This window comes from Rhineura floridana, chromosome 19 (assembly GCF_030035675.1).
Source record: "Rhineura floridana isolate rRhiFlo1 chromosome 19, rRhiFlo1.hap2, whole genome shotgun sequence".
Classification (NCBI taxonomy): domain Eukaryota; kingdom Metazoa; phylum Chordata; class Lepidosauria; order Squamata; family Rhineuridae; genus Rhineura; species Rhineura floridana.
In genome coordinates this window covers 18,660,265-18,682,541 of record NC_084498.1, presented here as the reverse complement: position 1 = coordinate 18,682,541, position 22,277 = coordinate 18,660,265, and the positions used below count along the sequence as shown (strand labels likewise).

The 22,277-nt window shown below is 45.3% G+C and overlaps 1 protein-coding gene across 15 annotated transcripts in view; it reads right to left on the bottom strand.

Annotated features, from left to right (window-relative positions):
• The window catches only part of ARVCF (ARVCF delta catenin family member), a 576,381-nt gene that overhangs the window by 102,333 nt on the left and 451,771 nt on the right, over positions 1 to 22,277 (bottom strand). For all 15 annotated transcript variants that reach the window (XM_061603426.1, XM_061603419.1, XM_061603418.1 and 12 more), the window contains one exon: positions 19,317 to 19,500. In XM_061603426.1, coding sequence (XP_061459410.1) covers positions 19,317 to 19,500 — 184 coding nt within the window. The remainder of the gene's footprint in view (positions 1 to 19,316; positions 19,501 to 22,277) is intronic.

Here is a 22,277-nt window from a genome sequence, read left to right as displayed (position 1 = left end):
CCCTTGGGCTGAAAAAGCTTCCCCACCCCTGGTTGAAGCGGTTTGTTGGAATGCTAGTTCAATAAAGCCCTCAGCAATCGAAATACTTTTCTCCCTTACCTGCTTGGGTTTAAAGCAGGAAAACAAACCCAGTATTTCTTCTGGCAAAGTCTGAAGCAACGTGCGCACGCACGCACACACACACACACACACACACGAGAGAGAGAGAGAGAGAGAGAGAGAGGGAGAGGGAGAGACGTCTCTCTACACTGGAGAATCTAAATTGGGAGACACTCGTCCATCCATCTAGCTCTCTTTCTCACAATCAAAGATTTATGGCTTCCCTCCCATCCTTCCCGTCAGTCTGGAGACCAGCGCCAGCCTTGCAGGAGCGAGAGGACTGCAGGGGAGGAGGTAGGAGAGAATATATGATGGTGCTGTTCCCGTGTGCTATTATCATGCCTGAGGGATGGCGGGTAGGGGGGCTATAAAGTAATTCATTCTGAAAGCTCTAATTCCCAAACACTTTTCTTTGGAGAAATGCTGTACATTAATCATGATTAACAGGCAAGGGGGACTGTTGCCTGCTCATTGTGACACAGTTTTCATTCCACACACACCCCTCTCTAAACGTCCATCTTCTATTTCAGCACTGACAGCCAGATACTTTGACAGTCATAGAATCATGGAATAGTAGCGTTGGAAGGGGCCTATAAGGACATCGAGTCCCAGTGCCGTAACTAGGCAGGTGCAACAGGTGCACAGGCACAGGGCCCAGGACAAAGGGGCCCCTGAAATGGAACTGACAAAAAAATTGGCAAACATAATAATATTTTCAAATTTTGAATTTCACCACCGTGCTCTGCTGTGCGGTTCAGATGTCGGTGAACCGAGTGCGTCGAGTGGATCCAGGCAGCCCATTGCGTCATTTAGCGGTTTAGCGACTGGTCATTGCGCCGCTCGGTCGCTGGACGCCCTGGACGCCCTCTGCTCACCAACATCTGAATGACTGAATCGCAGGACTGATGGTCGCGTCACGCGCACGACGGGAGCGAATGTTTATGTTTATGTCATGGTTTATGCCGCTTTTTACCCAACGACCACAGCTGAAAATATTGTCGACGGTGTTTGTTAACTAGTCTGACTTCGACTTGTGATTCGATAACGAACAAATTACTTTGTTTGCGAGTTTATGTGTTATTGTGAAAACAGGTAGGTAAGCTTTATTAAATAATAAAAATCTCAAAAATACTTTCATATATTTTAAGGTTAAGGTGGCGACTCATCTATTTAAATTTAGCAATATTACATTATTTTGCTACAATTCTATACTGGGGTAGATATTTTAATTTATTAAATGTATATTGTACATAAATTAAATTAAAAATTAAATACGTATGTGATTGTGAAATGTACTTTATAAGGCATACAAAAACATAGCTCATAATTATCGTTATTATTAAAGTAAAGATAACGTCGAATGCAAATAATTATAAATATAGGAACATATTTATATAAAAGATTATCACTGTAATACTAAAGCTCTTAAATATTCAGAAGATTTGATGATTTTAAATTTTTTGAGATTTTTTATCGATTTAATTTTTTTAATATTTTTACCAATACTCATGCAGTGTGAAAAATAGTATTTTTGTTTTTTTCTAGTCCAAAAATGTCCAAGCAACTGTCAGGTGCACAAAAGAGAAAAATAAACAAGCGAAAATCAATGAATTTGCTGAAATGAAAGCCAGAAAAGTGCCATTAAAATAATTGTTTTCATTTATAAATACATGTGAATGATCTTGTATATTTCTTGTGTACACAAAAAATATTTATACACAATTGTTATATCGTATTTGTTTTATTATTATTTTTCCTCCCCCAAAAAATTAAGGGGCCCAAAAATAAAACCTTGCACAGGGCACATGAAAAGCTAGTTACGGCACTGTCGAGTCCAGCCCCCTGCTCAATGCAGGAATCCAACTTAAAGCATCGCCGACAGGTGGCTGTCCAGCTGCCTCTTGAATGCCACCAGTGTTGGAGAGCCTACCACCTCCCTAGGTAGCTGGTTCCTCTGTTGTACTGCTCTAACAGTTAAGAAGTTTTTCCTGATGTTCAGACAAAATCTGGCTTCCTGTAACTTGAGCCCATTATTCCATCTCCTGCACTCTGGGACGATGGAGAAGAGATCCTGGCCCTCATCTGTGCAACAACCTTTCAAGTACTTGAAGAGTGCTATTATATCTCCTCTAACGACTCTCAGCACGCTTCACAAACTACACTTCTCATGATTCTTTGGGGGAAGCCATGACTATTTAAAGTGGAAGAAATATCTGGTGTAAATGTAGCCAGGCTGTTATTCACTCAGCTCCTGACAACTGCCTGCCTATGGCGCAGATCTGATACTTCACTCCATTTGGAAACTATACTTCTGTTAACATAGCCTAAGATAGCATTTGCCTTTTTTGCAGCCACATCACACTGTTGGCTCATATTCATTGTGTTGTTCCCAGGTGTGTGGAACCTTTGGCCCTCCAGATGTTGTGGAACTACAACTCCCATGAGCACCAGTGAGCATGGCCAAGGGCCAGAGATGATGGGTGTTGCAAGTTCCACATCATCTGGAGGGCCAAAGGTTCCACACACCTGTCTTCAGGTGAGTTCTTGATGTGGCCAGGATTGAATCCAGGACCCTTTGCAGGCAAAGTATATTTTCTATACTGCCCTAGCCTGAGGCACACAAGCAGGGGTGTAGCTGTTGGGGGTTGAGGGGAGGGCATAGTAGGAAGGGAATGATCTGTCCCTTTCAGTTCTCTCAGTTTCTCATTTTTTCCATCTTAAATTCAGTTCTCCACATTTCTGCAGCAATTTGCGATTTTTTTTTTAAAAATCCTCATGAAAATTCTCCAGAACTTTAGCACAAATTTCTCCTAATAAACACATTTTTGTAGGCTGTTTTGAGGCATGTACATAGTGTTGCAAGCACTTTCTTGTCATATAATGTATTTTTGCATGTGATTTTGACTCATTTATTCATTTTCTATGCACACTTTTCTCTAAGAGATGCATTTTTTGTAAACATGGTTTGGCTGTTAACTGCATCACAAAATTCGGATAAGTGCAAATTTTACAGCATGGCTGTGTTTCAGTTCTCATGTAGTTTTGGAAAGTGCAAATTTGAAATGCAAATTGAATCAAATTTCTCCCCCATCCCTAGGACACTGACCCCTTACTTTTTTGGGGAGCAGGGTCCCAGCATGGTCCCTATTATCTCCAGCATTCTACAAGCCAATCAGCATGGAAAGGAAGTGTGTTAGCCACTGAGAAGAGTCTTCTGGAAGCTGTCATTGTCTTCTTCTTCCAGCTGAACCTCAAAAGGACATGCCCTCATCCTGTATTCATTGTTCAACAGAATCCTAAACAAACTAAGAGACTGAAAGCTCATGTTATTGTATAATCATAGCAGGGGGCATGGCATGACTATCAGGAAGGGACCCTTCCTGCTACACTACTGCAACAGGGGCACTTACAGGTAGGGCAAAGTCATGTCTAATAAGGCAAGAGCACAGAAGAGCACTGTGGAAGTTGATGGCTGGAACGTTCTTACACCAGGAGAGCCGTTGTCTCCATAAGGTGCAGAGGCCTTATGTCTGAGACTGCTGTGGCTCAGTGGCAGAGCATCTGATTTGCGTGCAGAAGGTCCCAGGTTCAATCCCCGGCATCTCCAGGTAGAGCTGGGAATGTTCCCTCTCTGAAACCCAGGAGAGCCACTGCCAGTCAGCCTAAGTAATAGCTGGATGGACCAATGGTCTGACTCAGTAGAAGGCAGCTTCCTATTTTCCTATGAATGTGGCTGCTCTGCCCACTGTTGATTCTAATCCTGCCCGCAACTGCCATGTGGCCCCTGGAAGGTTGCCCAGAAGAGAATTTGGGCTGGAACCCTTGGGTTGAAAAATGTTCAAAACCCCTGCTTGCCTTAGGCCTGAGTTAGCTGAAGGCACCATACCTTCACGCATACCATCCTGCAGTGGAGTCACTTCTCTCGTGCCCACCTCTGAGTGCAGCCAGGCTGGTGGACACAAGGAACAGAGGGCCTTTTCTTTTAATATCTCTTTTAGTCTCTGTTTTTAAATCAATCTTTTGATTATATTTCTTTCTTTCTTTCTTTATTAAATATATACCCCACCTCAGAAGAGCCAGGCTGTTGCTGGGTCAGGCCAAAGGGGACCCACCCTGTTTTCACAGCGGCCAAGCAGATGACCCAGCCAGAAGCTCCCAAGCGGGGCAGCCCTTCCTCCCACAGGAGCCAGGGCAGAAGCGATAAAGCAATTAAACCATTGGAAAACATGATCATTTGGAGATCTAAAGAGTGAGACAATCTTTGAGGTATCTTTTCAGATATATTAAACAGTTTTAAGTAAACCACTTATTCTTTTATTAACTGGTATATAAGTCTTGTTAGATAAAATAAATCCTGCCGTGTAGTCTAGTGATCTTAGCCCCACATTGCACATCGGGGGGGCGTCTATGTTTAGCGTTTAGGTCTGAGTTTGGTCAGAGTGGGGCGTACACAATGACTCTCCTTAAGACCTTCAGCTCAACTTCAAGACTCCAGCTCAACCCTTCATTGGTTGAAACTCAATTAATAAACAAACCAACCCTTTCTGGTTTTACATGTTGTGTTAAGGCCTCCTTCCATCTTCAGTCAAGCACCAAAAAGCAGCCGGGAAATTGCAGCCACTAAGTCTGATTAAAAATAGCTAAACCCATGGCAGTGGAAGGTGGAACCTCGCTCATTCTCTGTGCTCTTTGGGGTTTCCAGCAAAAGATCCCTCAGACCTCCACACTCCTCCTGTCCTTGGTGGGCAGGTTTCTGCCCCCCTCTTCAACTGCTGAGAAATGTAGCCCAGTGTTCTTGTAGCCCTTCATTGCTGTTGGAAGTGGATGGTGTGAGGCTAAGGGGGTGGGCTATAAGGGAGAGAATGGCCAGTATCCTTACAGCCACATTTTGCTCAGAGGAGAAGTATGGATCTTGCTGAGAATGACCCAAACTTCTCAAAGGGGACACTTCTCCTGGCTTACTGATGGCCTCAAACCTCTCATTAGGTTCTCTTTGGTAGCCCACTGACCTCTTTGGACAAACTTCTCAAAACATTATCTTTTTCTGACACATTTGAGGAGGGGACTTCTCACACGGGAGGGAGGGGGAATTCAGATAAATGTGGAGATGCAAAATAGCTCCCACAAATTATACTCCAAATGAAGGCTTTCTGGAATTTGTACTGATCCAGTTTTCGTTTTTGGAAGACTTTAAGAGGTGGGTGTGTTTCAACCTTATATCCCTATAGCTTTATTTTATTTTATTTATTTGTTTCATTTATAAACCGCCCATAGTGAGTAGCTCTCTGGGCGGTGTACAAAAAAGTTAAAATACAAAATATCACAATAAAATCAGCCTACAAACAATGAACACAAGCAGCAACAAAAGAAAGTAGAAAATTTAAAATTATAACATTAAACACTTAAAATGCCTGGGAGCATAGCCAGGTCTTAACCTGGCGCCGGAAAAATAGAAGCGTAGGCGCCAAACATACTTCTTCGGGGAGGCTGTTCCACAGTTCGGGGGCCACTACAGAAAAGGCCCTAGATCTAGTAACTGTCCTCCGGGCTTCCCGATGGGTTGGTACCCGGAGGAGGGCCTTAGATGCTGAGCGAAGTGACCGGGTAGGTTCATAGCGGGAGAAGCGTTCCACAAGATATTGCGGTCCCACGCCGTGTAAGGTTTTATAGGTCAAAACCAGCACCTTGAATCTGGCTCGGAAACAGATGGGTAGCCAGTGCAAACGGGCCAGAACAGGTGTTATATGCGCTGACCGGCTGGTCCTCGTCAGCAGTCTGGCTGCTGCGTTTTGCACTAGCTGGAGCTTCCAAACTGTCTTCAAGGGCAGCCCTACGTAGAGCGCATTACAGTAATCCAGCCTAGAAGTTACCAGAGCATGAACAACTGAGGCGAGGTCATCCCTGTCCAGATAGGGGCGTAGCTGGGCTACCAGCCGAAGGTGGTAGAACACGTTCCTTGCCACCGAGGCCACTTGCGCCTCAAGAGACAAGGAAGGATCGAAAAGAACCCCAGACTACAAACCTGTTCCTTCAAGGGGAGTGTAACCCCATCTAGAACAGGGTAAACATCCACCATCTGGGCAGGGAAGGCATTCACCAACAGTGTCTCAGTCTTGTCTGGATTGAGTCTCAGTTTATTAGCTCTCATCCAGTCCATTATCGCGGTCAGGCAATGGTTCAGCACATCCACAGACTCACCTGCAGAAGATGAAAAGGAGAAATAGAGCTGCGTGTCATCAGCGTACTGGTGGCAACGCACTCCAAAACTCCTGATGACGGCACCCAGAGGCTGCATGTAGATGTTGAAAAGCATGGGGGACAAAACCGACTCCTGAGGGACTCCACAATGGAGAGTCCAAGGTGTCGAGCAATGTTCCCCAAGTACTACCTTCTGGCGACGATCCGCCAAGTAGGAGCGGAACCACTGCCAAGCAGTGATCTGTAATTCCATCATCACCACTACCACCCCCATCATGATGATTTTCTATAATTTATTCATCTTTATTGTCTTTGGAAATACGATATTCTGTGTAATAGGAACTGGGCTCCCACTGGGAGGAAGGGCAGGGTATAAATGAATGAATAAATGGTAAACATGAGAGGGGGCAATAGATGTAGCTACAGACTATCCATCTGACCAGATGAGGCAATGCCCAGTCACCTGGGGACCTAAACATCTGGTGCTATCTGGGCTGGCTTGCTAGGTAGCACACTTCCAGGGGAGAAATGTGCAGTTACCACAATAACACACGGAACCTTCAAAGAGCAGAACTTTGTGTTCTTCTGTGCGGTTGCCGCAGAAACTTTGAACAGCCACAGGAGTCTCAGCTGCACATAAAAGGGCTGGGTTTGGAGCGGTCATTTCGTGTCAGAGTCCCTGCAGTGCCTTCTCTCTCAACTTTGCCTTTACACACAGGTCATGCATTGTGCATTAATTTCAACATTCCCAACTGGGGCAAACGACCTCATCGATTGCCAACTGCAATATGGCAATTATTACATCACCAGTGATGTCTCTTCTGTGAGGTGCTATCCTTCCCTGGCCCATTACTCAGGACCATCCGGCATGGAGGAGGAAGGAGCAGGCAGGCTTGAAAGGATCACCTGCTCAGGAAGAAGAGATTGTTGCAGAAAGAGGATGGATCTCTCTTTTCAGGGAATGGATGGATTTTCTTCTCCTGACCCGGTAGCCTTCTGACCATCGACCCGGGGGAGGTCATTTGCTTCCATGCCTGCTGGCTCCCTCAAACCGCACACTGGGATGGGGATCTCTTATTTGCTGGCCCACTGCCTTCCTTCATCTTAACTCTCTTGTGTGTGTGTGTGTGGTTTTTTTTTTAAGCCCTGGCCTGGTGCCTCCTTCATTGCAACTCTGGGGGTGGTGTTATATTTGGTATCTCCCTTCGAGGCCTCCTGGCCATGTTCAGCCCAACCCTAAGAGTCATCCCTTCTCTTACTTCCTGGCCAATGGGCTTCCTTTACCCTCACCCTCGAGGAGGTTTCTTCTCTTAATTCTTGGGCTCCTTCTATCTGATCCCCTGGCGGTTCTCTTCTCTTGCTTCCTGGCCCGCTGGCCTACTCTACCCCAACCTCGGGGCTGTCTCTTCTCTTACCTTCTGACCCACTGGCCTTCTTTACCCCAACCTCGGGGCTGTCTCTTCTCTTGCTTCCTGGCCCGTTGGCCTCCTTTACCCCAACCTCGGGGCTGTCTCTTCTCTTACCTTCTGACCCACTGGCCTTCTTTACCCCAACCTCGGGGCTGTCTCTTCTCTTACCTTCTGACCCACTGGCCTTCTTTACCCCAACCTCGGGGCTGTCTCTTCTCTTACCTTCTGACCCAGTGGCCTTCTTTACCCTAACCTTGGGGAGGTCTCTTCTCTTACTTCCTGGCCCGCTGGCCTCCTTTACCCCAATCCTCCTTAGAGGTCTATTCTTTTAATGCATGCTGGCTGCTCTCCTCTTCCCCTGGTCTCTTAATTTCAACTCCACTGGCCTCCTTTCCTGACTCCCTGAGGTCTCTTCTCTTAGGGGATGGCATGACTCTTACGGTTGGGCCAGCAGGCCTCGAAGGAAGAGGAGAGATACCATGCCCAGAGTTGCAGTGAACGAGGCGCCGGGCCAGCGCATCAAACCACACACACACATACAACAGAGTTTAGGTGAAAGAAGGCAGTGGGCCAGGAAATAAAAGAAGAGATCCCCATCCCAGTGTGCGGTTAAAGGAATGGCACGGAAGCAAATGACCTCCACGAGTGTGGGGTCAAAGCGGAGAAAGAAATGAGGTGCCAGGAGTCATCTCTTGAGAAAAGTGCCATGGGTGCCAGCATAAAATGGTGTCCTTGGGCAGCAACAAAAGAGGTGACGGGACTCTGCACCGGTAAGTAGCATTTCAAAGAAAGCACTGTAGGAATGACAATATATTCATCCCACATATCTCTTTCCTGGCCTACTAGCCTACTTCATCCCCACCTTCGGGTAAGTCTCTTCTCTTGCTTCCAGGCCCACTTGCCTCCTTTCACCCATACCTTTGTGTCTCTTCCCTTACCTTGAGGCCCAATGGCTTCCTTTACCCCTACTGTGGGCTCTCTTCTCTTCTTCTGGTCTCCTCCTCCCCTGTCCTGGGGTTGCTTATCTTGCTTCCAGGCACTCCGGCCTCCTTCATTCTGCCCTGTGGTCTCTTCCTGTACTTGCTATCTCTGTTCCATAGAATAAGGTCTCACACCAATGTCCTGTACCATAGAACATCCAAAGAACAGCCATGGATTCTGCAGCAGTGAAGACATCTCTGTCAGAGTCTGGGGATTCCACTGATATTGTGAGAGAGTCCATTTGAAGCTTGTTTGCTGAATTACCTTTGGAATCTCACCTTCCCTGAAACAAATCAAAGGTGATCCTGCAATTGCGTGGCATCGGAAACCTGTGATATCATCATCGCACATGCCAATGAACAATCTGTATTCACCAGTCATCTTTCAAGTTCATCACTGATACAGGGGACTTTGATTCCAACACACAGCCAAAGATTTCCACAGCAGGCATTTATTGCTGGAGAAAGATTGGTTGAAGACAGAGCTCTTCCTCCTACACCAGACAACAGAACTGTACAAATGTAGGGATGTTTCCATGCTCCTATACCTTCTTTTGGAGAACAATCTGGAGCCAGCATTGGAGCAAACGTTACTCAGAATCCTCATGACTATACCTATGAAAACAGCAGAAGCAGAAGAGGATGAAGCTCTGAAGAGGATGAAGACGATGAAGCTCTGAAGAGGATGAAGACGATGAAGCTCTGAAGAGGATGAAGCTCTGAAGAGGATGAAGCTCTGAAGAGGATGAAGACGATGAAGCTCTGAAGAGGATGAAGCTCTGAAGAGGATGAAGAGGATGAAGCTCTGAAGGGGATGAAGCTCTGAAGAGGATGAAGACATTCTCGAGGAACGCTGTTTCAGATGACAGCCTTGGTAATGCTGTCAGTTGAGAAATGACTGAGCAAACTTTATATATATGACATCATGAGAAATCTTCTGAAGAATTGGAGGATAGGGGTGGCTGTAAGGGGTGGTGGAGGCCACAAACCAATACATAAATAGCCAAGTGCGACAGCATGGAAACCTTCTGAACCAATGCTCCAAATAGTGGAAAACTTGGAGGAAAGGGGTGGCTGTAAGGGGAGGTGGAGGCCACACACAGTTTCTCCCAGCAGAGAAGCAGCTGTGACAGCAGGGACCCCTTCTGAACCAAGGCAAGACTCTTTAAGGAACCTTGAAAAGAAATGCTAAGCAATTGTACTATTGCACTACTTGTCTACTGTTTCTTGAGAAGGGAGGAGGATAGAGAGAGAACCAGAAGAGGTAGAAGCCACACACACTTTCTCCTCAAATATCTCCTCAAAAAATGTTAATAAAAATAACCAGGATTAAATTAACCTGAAAAGGAAATAAATGTATTGATAAATACTTTTTACTCCTTTGCCTTTTTCATTATATGATCTGTACAAAGTGTGGTGGCTCCATATCTCTGGAATGCATTGCCAGTGAGGGGTTCATCAAGCCTCATCACTGTAGGCATTTAGGAGACCCCTAAAACTCCATTTTGGTCTCACTGGCCTTTTCTTGAGGCTGGGTTCCTGTCTTATGGCAGGGATGGGGAACTTTTCCCAGTTTTGAGGGCCACATTCCTGCACAGGGAACCTTCTGGAGTCCACATGGCAGTGGTGGGCGGGGCTAGAGGCAAAAGCGGGTGAAGCAATGGTTGGAATTCTTACCTTTGCCTGGTAGGCTCCCTTCCAGCTACAGTATTCAGAACTCCCACATATCCAAGCAAAATATATTATCACAGTTGGTCACATTCCTGCTAGGCACAAACACTCCTCAGGGCCAGTAAGGGGTGTGGCCTGGGGAATCACGAGGGCCAAGCAGAAGGACCTCGAAGCCACATATAAACCCTAGGCCTGAGATCCCCTATCCCTAATTTATGGTACTGAGTGTCTGAGTTTGCTTTTTTCCTCTTCCCTCCCTGCCCCTGCCCCCTTGCGTGCCATGTTTTTCAGATTGTAAGCCTACGGACAAGGACTGTCTTGTATTAATTGATTGTATGTAAGTCACTCTGGAAGCCTTTTTTGGTTGAAGAGTGGAGCACAAATAGAATAAATAAACACTGTGGATCGTGTTTAACTTGTGGTCAAGTTATTTCGTTTTGGGGTTATTATTATTTTACTAGCTTTATTATTCTTTTTACCTTGTAAGCTGCCTTGAGAGAGGGATTGTGCCTTTAAAGGCAGCTGAAAAACATTTAAATTCATAATTAAATAAAAAGACCATAACAATTTCACCCTAGGGCCAAATCCTAGCCATTATTGTTGGGACTGCTGTGCCGATAGAAGGGTTCAAACCCACTGCCCTTGTGCTACACCCCTGATCTCCCCCCTACCCACCCATACAAAAATAGAAAGAAAAGTGTGAATGAATTTAACATTGAACATGCGGTTTGGTCCTTTCGCTCTAGCTAAAAAAAAAGAGAGAGACGCTGCTGTGAAAATAAGGAGTAACGTCTGGTTGACTTGCACGGCGCTGCAAGAAGTTTGACAACCATCGCCCACTCACAATGACTTGTTGGGTAAATTTCATTAACATTGCAAATAAAATAAAATAATAAGAATTGAAATGAAAAGCGGTATGATTGTGCAACAGACATGCTGTGAGCTGGCATTGCCGAGATCCAAGTTATTTTTAAAACACGCTTCCACGCTCTTGACAATCAAGATGATTCTTCTCTCTCTCCCTTGCTCCATCTTTCCCAGCATAATAAAATCAAGACAGCTTACCGCTTTGGGATTACATCCCTCCAGCGGGCACCAGCAGAGAGTGATCAAGAAAGAGAGAAAGAACAAATCTAAACATGTTTTTTTTTTCAAATGGCAAAGCACGCTTTATAATTTGCAGTCAGCGTCGTTCATCAAAGATTGGATTCCGAGGTTTAACTACTATGCCGGCAATGGTAAAAGGGGAATCTCATGTGGAAGCCAGTCAAACAGATGGCTGCAAAATTTATTCTCGGCTGGTGTTCGCCATGTTGGTGGCACGCTTCGTACTGCACAGCAGACAGAGCAGTTTATTTATCGCACCAAGCCGTCACCAACAACAACAGACTTAATAATCAGAAGTTCACGCAGAGAACAACCGGCTGCAAGCCAAAGCGGGAGGCAATAGAGAAACTGTCCCCATTTTGCAGACAGGTGGAGCCAAGGCCCAGCCAAGGTGAATCCATTTTATAATCCAAGATCCCACCAACAAGGAAGTGCCCATTTACCCATAAGAACCAAGGCAGACCATTGATCCATCTAGCTAAGTAAGGTCTACCACAGTAGTGGCTGGTGCCCTTCTGAGACTGGTAGAGCAGAAGGCCCAGAGGCCAACAGTAAGTGCCTGTGGGAAGCCCACAAGCAGGACCTGAGCACAAGAGCACTCTCCCCTCCTGTGGTTTCCAGCAACTGGTATTCGGAAGCAGGCTGCCTCTGACAGCGGAGGTAGAGTGCAGCCATCATGGCTAGTAGCCATTGATCACTTCATCCTCCATGAATTTGTCTAATCCTCTTTTAAAGCCATCCAAGTTGGCAGGCATCACTGCCTCTTGGGGGAGGGAATTTCATCGTTCAAGTGATGCGCTGATCATTAATGAACAACTTAATACATCTGGGTAGCCAGGGAACCGAACACCCGTTCTGATAAGCTCTTTGCCAACACTGCATCTAATATCCTCTTGCACAGCTAATGAGGGAGCGAGGCACATGTATAACAAAAATAAAAAATAACCACATCTAGATCCCACTCAAAAGACCCTGTCTCTCTTCCAGGACTGACAGTCATTTCAATAATGAGGCCTCCCAGACCACTTTTCATTACTTTTCTGCATGTATCAAGTGACTCTGCGAGGAACGGCAGAGTGCAATTTGGAGACCTCAAAGCCAAGGAATGGAAATGGAACAAAACCTTCCAGAGGTCCACATAAACCAGTGGCAATGGGGCTGAAGTACACTACAGTGCTCCACAAAGTGTTATGCAGCTCCTTTTGTTTGCTTTGTATGAACTATTAACTCTCCTCGTAAAAACAGGATGATTTCAAAGAACAGCCCCCAAAACACCCTGCATACAACTAACCCAGAGACAGCAACTTTTATAGACTGTTGGCAAAAGCTTCCCAAGTCAACCAGACCTGAAATGCTGAAAATCTACCTCTCCCAGGTCTCACCAGCTGCTCTGAGACACCCTTGCTCGCCTATTCGCATTCCCACCGTGGCAAAATCTCCCAGGGCCGGCTCTATCATTAGGTAGAATGAATCATAGAACAGTAGAGTTGGAAGAGGCATATAAGGCCATCGAGTTCCTGCTCAGTGCAGGAATCCATGAGCCATGTGGAACATCCATGGAGCAATGATGAAGAAGAGGAGGAAACGGACTGGGATTTAGGGGACAGCCCTAGTGTCACGCAGTCAGGGGGCGTTGAACCTGATTGCTCCAGCTCTGTTGACACTGACAGCTGTCCCCTACAGCTCCAGTTATGAGACATTGCTCGATCAACAGATTGCTCACCTCCCTTGCACCCCCCTTTCCCGTCCATGCTGCTGCTGCCATCGCACACTCCTCGAGGAGGAGGCCCTCACAGATCTGCCTTTGCCACTCACCTTGGACATGGAGGAAACTGCACCAGCAGGCTCAAAGGCTCCATTTCCTCTACAGGAGGAGCGCTCAGGTGCACATGCGCTCCCATTCAGTGACACCTTCACACAAGATAAACCTGTCCAGACTTTCTTAAGGGTTGTAAAGTGGCATGCACAGTTCCTGCAACAACGCTTTAGCATTGCGTAGCCATGCCTGGTTATGCCGAGCAGAGTTGCAGTGTTCTGTGTAATCTGTAAGCTGATCTAAGAAGCATTCTGAACTGAAATTTTCTATTAAAGAAAAGTACACCTTCGCAGTCCAAGTCTGACTTCAGCAACCTAGGGCAAGACACCTGAAAGGTGGTTTTCCAACTGCCTCTTGAATGCCTCCAGTGTTGGAGAGCCCACCATCTCCCTTGGGATTTGGTTCCATTGTCGTATGCTCTAACAATTAGGAAGTTTTTGCTAAAGTTCAGCCGAAATCTGGCTTCCTATCACTTGAGCGAATTATTCCATGTCCTGTACTCTGGGATGTTCGAGAAGAGATCCTGGCCCTCCTCTGTGTGACAACCATTCAAGTACTTGAAGAAGCTATCATATCTCCCCTCAGTCTTCTCTTCTCAAGGCTAAACATGCCCAGTTCTTCCAGTCTCTCCTCACAGGGCTTGGTTTCCAGTCCCCTGACCATCTTTGTTGCCCTCCCTCTGAACCTGTTTCAGTTTGTCTGCAACTGTTTGTCATGAATGAGAAGCCAATCATTTGTTACTTAACTTACATTATATGATTGTTGCATTTTGACTTTGCCCAGCAGTGGGCAAACGAAAGCTGAGAGGCCTGCCGGGCCTGGGTGTTGTACCTGGCATTCAGGGTTAATGCACATTCAGCGGTGGGCCCTTCTGAGAGCTTGGGCTCTTGGCAACAGCCCAACGGTGCCAAGCCCTGAAAAACCCTTGCTCACGAGCAGAGATTCCCAAAAAGGCAAAACCTCCTGGGGGCCAGCTCTACCGTTAGGAAGCATGAGCCCCTTGCCTCAGGAAGCTGATTTCGGGAGTCATGAAAAAGCAGCAAATTGTTCGTTATGTGATTTATTTGAATGGCCCTCACTCCATTCAAACCCATTCTCCCCTCATTCAAAGAAGGTGGTGATACAAGCAAGAAGCTGCAGGCTTAGGAGGGATTGTTATATTTACGCCTTTGTGTGCCGTATCAAGAAGCAACTGCCTCATAAATCATCTCTATGGTACTAGCAAGCCTCTAAGCAGTCTCTGGGCTAACATTTCTTTCGCCTCGGAGTGATATGTGTGCAAGAGCATATGATATCATAGATGCGCAAGCTTTAAATCTGTTGCAGCGCCTTTCCAGAAAGATATGCTGTGCTAGCAACTTGCACAGAGGCGATGCCAAAAATAGGACACCATGTCGGCAATGCGAGTTGCCTTTGCCAGTATTAAAGGCTACATTCAAAACATCACAGGGGTCAGTCCTTGAGATCCAAAAACATAGACTGTCGCTCCCAGATCCCCATTAGAAAATTCAGTGGAGGCTGGCCCTTGAGGACATATTTATTTATTTAGTATATTTGTATGCCACTTCTCATCACCAGGTGACCTCAAGGCGGCTTCCATTGCAAGAATAAAACAATATAATAAAAACAATTCAGAACATAATAATAATAACAAAAAAAGTAACAGTATCAATAAATAACTCCACAAAATATCACAAAACAGGTTCAAATCTCAAATCAATCTACTGTGCAAAAAGCTAGAGAAAACAAATATATATAGTTCTGTTTGTTGCTTTCAAAACTGTCTTATCTGTATACCAAAGCAACTCGCATCCAAAGAGGATCCAGTCTTCTTCATTCAAGCTCTCCATCATGCACAACAACAACAACCCAAGGTACGCAATGTTTTTAGCATTCCATCCTCAAAGCTCTATAACTGCCACCTTGGTAACAGCATTTGTATGTTAGCAGCTGATGAAGGCGGAAGCTGAAACGTTTTGTTAATACAATAAAAACCTCTGTTTTGTTAATCGCAATTATGTGTGTGTGTGTGTGTGTGAGAGAGAGAGAGAGAGAGAGAGCAAATATACAGTAGAGCCCCATAATTGTATGACATATGGGACCCTGCCCTGCCCACCTCAGTCTGCCCTCAGCCAACCCCCATCTGCCTGCCTCCATACTTACAACCAATCAAGGGGTGACTCAGCTGCTCATTGGCTCTGGCCCCACCTGCTGTTGGTCTCCCTGGCTTCCGCCCCGCCAGTCCCACTGAAAACCAGCCACCCCTGAGAAACCTTCCGTAGGAGGCCAGAAACCACTCTCCCAAAAACTTTCCATGTTCAAGGATATCCACATAATATTTAAGACAGAGATGGGGGGACCTGTGGCCCTTCAGATGCTGTTGGACTCCAACTCCCATCAGCCTCAGCCAGAAAGGCCAATGGCCCGGGGCGATGGGAGTTTTACCCTACGAACATTTGGAAGGCCATAGGTTCCCCTTTCCTGATTTAGGAGAAGGGCCATAACGGCACAACATATGATTTTATCTACTATTTTGTTTTGTTTTTCTACAATGCTCTACAGTGCATCCATTCTAGCAAGATGTACTGAAAAGTAAGTGCCACTGAAGTCATTGGGGCTTACTTCCAAGTAAGTGGAGCTAGGATTGCAGCCTTAGTCTCTTGCATGTTATCATTTTCTTGTAATATTTAATACTAGGAGGACTCTGCCTCCCGTTTGCTTCTCTCACCAAACCCCTGCTCGCCAACCTCAAACTGCTCCCACCATCCCCAGGCACCCCCACTCCCCTCGTCAATCTGCTTGCCTCTCCTGTTCCTGCGCTGCTGCAGTTAAACACTGCCGCAGTGTGGCACTGCAGTACAGCAAGGCTGCAGACCAGCCTCCTGCCCATCTGCAGAGGCTGCCACCACCACTACCCTGTTCTGCCACCTCACCTGGACCAATGTCACTGTCATACAGCAAGCCAACTGACTGGCCGTCCCTTCCCCCCAGACAGGCTGCTGCCGCCGCCTTCCTACTTGCCAAGGTAGGCAGTGGAAGGCAGTGGAAGTGGTGTGCAGATGGTAGGGGGAAGCATTCACATTACAGTTTGCAGCACCACCTGTCTGTGGTGCTGCAAATTGCAGAGTGATGCTTATAGATAGATTTGTTGTATGCTACAATGGGCATTTTAATGGCATGGTAGGATATAAACAATTATTATTATTATTATTATTATTATTATTATTATTATTATTATTATTAAAATTTGTATCCCACCCTTCCTTCCAGTAGGAGCCCAGGATGGCAATGAATGAATGAAAATATAAATTTGGCACAGAGCAGTGGTTCCCAACCTTTTTTGATATGGTGACAAGGGATGGGTGACCATTTCGATTCAGTTCACATTTCAAGCAGAATTTATCAAATTCACACTTTTTGAAACAATATGAGAACGGAAACACAGACAACCTTTGAAATTTGCTTTTATTAGAATTTTGGGATGCAGTTTGCCAACTAAACAATATTTACAAAAATGCAAGTCAAGTCAAGTCAAGTTTTATTTGCGGTCAAAGGCCCAAAATACAGTATACAGTTGACTTTACAAATGATAAAACCATGAATATAAAATATATTTACAATAAAACAGGTTGGCTAAGAGGGGGGGGGATCTTCATTCGAATCCATTGAGCAATGGAGATAAACTTAGCAACAGATAGGGTTATTGATTTGTCCTGGCCGACCAGAAGATATTGCAATAATACTGCCCTGGACCTGCCTGGAAGGTTTATTAAAATAGGGTTTAAATATCTGGAACGTGCCATACAATAATAAGGGCAAACGAAAAGGACATGAGACAAGGACTCAATGTCTGCAGTATTGCAGGGACAAAAACGGAGATCAAAGGGGGTGCCCTGATAACGACCCACAATAAGCAAGGAAGATCCCCCCCTCTTAGCCAACCTGTTTTATTGTAAATATATTTTATATCCATGGTTTTATCATTTGTAAAGTCAACTGTATACTGTATTTTGGGTCTTTGACCGCAAATAAAACTTGACTTGACAAAACTGCCTACAAAAATGTGTTTATTTGGAAAAAGTCACACTAAAATGGTGGATAATTTTCATGAGGATTTTTTTTTTAAAAAAAATTGCAGATTGCTGCAGAAATGTAGAGAACTGAATTTAACGCTGGAAAAGTAGGAAACTGAGAGAACCAAAATTGACAGATCTTTCCATCCCTAATGGTGACCCACAAGCCCAAATTTACTTATTATGTAGACCCGTTGATTTATTGTCCCATTAATTTTGGACCATAAGTCTTCTCTGCCACCCGTTGCCAGAGAGCAGTTCCCAAGTGTTAAAATGTAAGACTTGAGCCTTGCTAATGATCAGCAACAAGTATCAACACAGCAGTATAATATGCTAACAAAACAAAAATCTATACAAGGGTGTTCATCATACCAGTTAAGGATTACAAGCAATAATTATTTTGGGTTAACTTATATAACTGGTGACCCAGCGGCATAGGGTTTGCAACTCCTTTGTGGGATACGGCCCACAGGATGGGAAATATGGCTCAGAGGACACAGGCTCAGATGATTAGCCTCTGCCCAATCTTAAAGTCTCTGAAATGATCCCCGCTCATTAACAATTAGGTTTGTACCCATGTAAGTGTACTTTTCGGAGTTTCATCTTCACTCAAGGAGGATAGGTTAAAAAAATTAATATCCATGTATTTGTTTCTAGCAGATGCGGTCAGCCACAAATCTGCCACTTCTCTGTCAGCATTTATAAGTCTCTTTTAGTAGAGGATGGCTAAAAATGAGTGCTGAAGGCGCAGGAGATACATGTTGCCTGTTTTGTGATGAGAAAGACAAGAGAAAAATGCAAGGGAAAATCTAAAAATTAGGTCCATCAATTTCATTTTATCTTATTTCGCTGAGATGAAAAGTCCCTTGGTGTGAATGCCTATACAAAATGTCCTGATCCTCAGACTAATGGCCAGATTAAAACTTAGCTAGCCGCTAGACCTTTGCACTGTTCCAAACATTGTGAGGCAAGGGTTGCATTGCTGCTGGTTCTGTCAGTTTCAGTTTTCTCCGCTTCTCATTTTTTCCAATCTTAAATTCAGTTCTTCACCTTTCTGCAGCAATTTGCATTTTAAAAAAATCCTCATGAAAATACTGCAGCATTGTAATGAGAATTTCTCCTAATAAACACATATTTGGATGTAGGTTTGACTTACAAGTAATTTCTCCTAATATAATGCATTTCTGTATGTTCTTTTCACTATTATATTTATTTTAATGCACATTTCCTCCTAATGTATGCATTCATATTATATTAGTTCTCTTTCATTGGAGAACTGAATCGCAAAACTTGGGTATGTGTGAATTTTGAAGGATGGCTGTATTTCGGTTCCCACATTGCTTTGGAAAGTGCCAATTTGATAGATTCAGTGGCGTCACTAGGGTTGGTGTCACCCGGTGCGGCCCGCAGCACCTTCTCTCTGACTCCGAGCGATCGCGTGCGCGGCGGAGCAGCAGCGGAGCACGTGGCCGAACGACAGGGCCCGGGAGCGTGCCGCCGCCTTGTTGTCTGCCACCGCTTCCACCTCCTAACAGCCGAGGAAGGCAGCCGGTGCCCCACGCAAAGGCTCTCGTTGGTGCCTAGGCGGTGCCAGGGGGGCGGCTCTGGGTGTTACCCCATCTGGTGGTGTCACCCGGTGCGGCCCGCACCTGCCGCACCCCCCTAGTGACGCCCCTGGATAGATTCAGCTTTAAATGCAAACTGAATCAATTTTCTCCCCCATCCCTAATCAGGGCACAGATGGTTCTCAAGATATCTTGGGCCCAAGTTGTTCATCCACTATCATTTCTGAACATGTATAGTGGAAAACTTGAGAAGTAACAGGAATCAAGTTTTTTTTGTGTTGCATTACCAACCACCACCCCCTTTTGGGGGGATACAGTATAGACTTGGTGCACAACATACTCTTGCCTCTGTCTTCAGCAGGCCCCATAGTGCTGTGACCACCTCACGCCAATCTCACCTCAGGCATCCTGATGTGTTCTTGAAGACGGTTGTCCACTCGGCATCCCGAGGCTTTGAGTCTTCATTTGGCTCATTCTCCCAGCCAGAATGGGGTATGATCACTTCGTTGGTCAGCGTCTGAAGTCCATGGTTAATGATCACCATTTTGAGGGGCTCATAGGAGGACAAGTTCCAAAGGGTACCTTCAACAAGAGAAAATGGCAGCGAATAGTCAAGGTAACCTGTGTTGTTAATTGGCCATGAAGAATATATATAGTTCAACCATGGCTTGGTCCAAACATTACAACAAAACCAGAATAGTATTACAGCTATGGTTTGTAATACAGTTATGGTTGTAAGCTTACTTTTATTTAAAAAAAGGATTGCCCCTTTTCTGATCTTTTAACAATTGTTTTTTCACAGTCTTATGGTGCTAACAGCACCATGTAAGTGTAAGAATCTGGGCAGATGTTCAATCCCTTTAAGTAGGGGTGAGATCCTGAGGGCTGCACTCCCTTCTGGGCAATCTTCTGGGGCTACATGCCAGTGGTGGATGGAACCAGAAGCAAAAGCAGGTGAAAAAAACAAACGTAAATGTTACGTTTGTACAATAGGCTAGTTTCCACACACAATCGCGCACCCATCTCTATCCTCCATCCAGACAAGAAAGAGAGATAATTAGATTCAGAGCTCAAGGACACCTTCTAGCCAGGCAAAAACATTCAGCGAGGGGGCAAAGCAGGGCTGCTGAGGGGTGTGGCCTTTGCAGTATCCCATGGGCCACGTAGAGAGGTTTGAAGGGCAACATTTGACCCCTGAGCCTGAGTTTCCCTAACCCTACCTTTAAGCCCAGGTGTCGCTGATAATTGCCCAGGGTTAACAACAGACGGAACGTTTACTTGTGAAAATATGAAAATGAATTTATTGTAAGATGAAGTCTGGGGTGAAAGCAATTAGGAAAAGTGAGTTCTGAAATTCATTCGCATCAAGCTAATTCCTGTTCCGCCCCCTCAACCCTCTTCTCAATGTCAACTGATCAAATTCCCATTAACCTGCCACTGCAGTTTCATTCTCCCCTTCAGTTTCCCCACATCCCACATGGAGTATGCTTAACATGCCATACTCCAATAAACAATATCGAGCAAGCAGGCCTGGCGCCAGTGAGGGGCCAGGTTGGGCACTGGCTGGGGGCCCCTGCAGATGAGAGGGTTGACGGGCTGGGGAGTTGTAGCTCCTGTTCCGCAATCCGCACTAGCATCATGTTGCAGAGCATGAGCCCTGTGACGCAATGCTGGCACGGATCGCATCGCTGGAGCCACCCTACTAGGCAACACAAACCCCTCAGCCAGCATGCCCCTGCCACTTTCTTGGGTGATGGCAGGAGTGTGTGCACAGCAGGCTAGCGTGCTGACATGGATGGGCCTACTTAAGCCCCCAGCGGCAGCAGTAGTCCTGCTGTGTCACCATCACTGCCACCGCTTTCAAGGGCCCACTGCAGTCTCGTGCCAGCCCTCATCGAGAAGTCCAAAAACAATTCTTCTTTGCATGCTCTGAGCAGAAGTTACAAATGTGGATCTTCAATTAGTGGCACCTCATTCTGACAGGAACAAAAATGTGTATAGCCTAGCAATGGAAAAATAAAAAAAAATCCCCCAACTGTGATAGAATCAGTAGTGGAGTGACAAATTCAGAAGTGCAGGGTCCTTTCATAAAAGTCACAGTCACACCCCTCCCCCCTTTGTTACTGCTGGGTTGAGAATGAGATCCTTGTTAATGCCTTCTCCCACAACAACAGATGTCCCTAGAAGCCAATACGCATGAAAGGGGAGAGTGTTAGCTACTGAAAAGAGTCTTCCCAGTGGCTGACTCATCTTCTTTTACTCTGATTGGCTCCAGTCAGCAGGAAAGGACAAGGAAGCATGCTAGAAGTATCCTCTCAATGGCTAACACGCTCCCCTTTCATGCTAATTGGTTCACAGCATGCTGAAGACATAAGGACCCTGCTCCCAAAAAAGTAAGGGGTCTAAGACACCCTGAGACCCTAGACGACTACACCCCTGGATAGAATTATTGAGGAAAACTTGGGAGACGGTACTAATGATACAACTGACATATAACAAGAATGCCAAAATAAATTCATTGAGAGATGGCCCTTGTTCACATAATTTTGGAATGATAAAGTGACAGATAGAGTATCACCTTTTAATTCATTTATGCTAATATAACAGTCTATCAATATGTAAATGTTTCTCTTCTTTTCTTTCTCTTTCTTTTCCTTTCTCTCTAGCATTATGGTCTAGTTAAAGTATTATGGCCTTTGTTAAATTTCTTGTGTGATTATTTGGTCCAAGCTATGTTAATGAAATGTAAAAATTAACTTAAAGAACAAAACTCCATACTCCCCTCCATTCAAACACACAACCTCAGACATGGTTCATTTCCGGTTGTTTCATCTGTTTGTCTGTTCTTTTGCATGATGGTTCCTAAGATCAAGGAGCAGGGTTTCTGTCTTTATTTGGATACAATGGGATGGCATGCTGAATCAAGATGGCGGACTGAATCTTTCAGAACTGCACTGATTGCAGCCAGATTTTGCATGAACGGTTCTTGAGTTCAAGGAGCAGATTTTTGTCTATGTTTGGATACAACGGGGTGCCAGTCTGAATCAGGATCACGGGCTGGACCTTTCACAATGGCAAGGATTGTAACCACTGGTTTCAAAACAGCACTGTTTATGTTTGTTTGTATCTTAGAATTCCCAAGCAACACCAGATTCTTTCCACTAGTTCTTTTTAAAAAGGGGTGGGCAACTGGCAGTCCAAGGTGTGTGTGTGTGGAGCCCTCAATGAGAGGAGGAAGATGGGAGGAAAATCTCAGGGGAAGGGGAGCCAAAAAAGATTGGGTTTATAGGAGGAGGAGGGAAGAAAGCCCTCTGCCAGTGATCAGTTCAAACCATTGGAAAGAGCCAAAGACAGAGGGC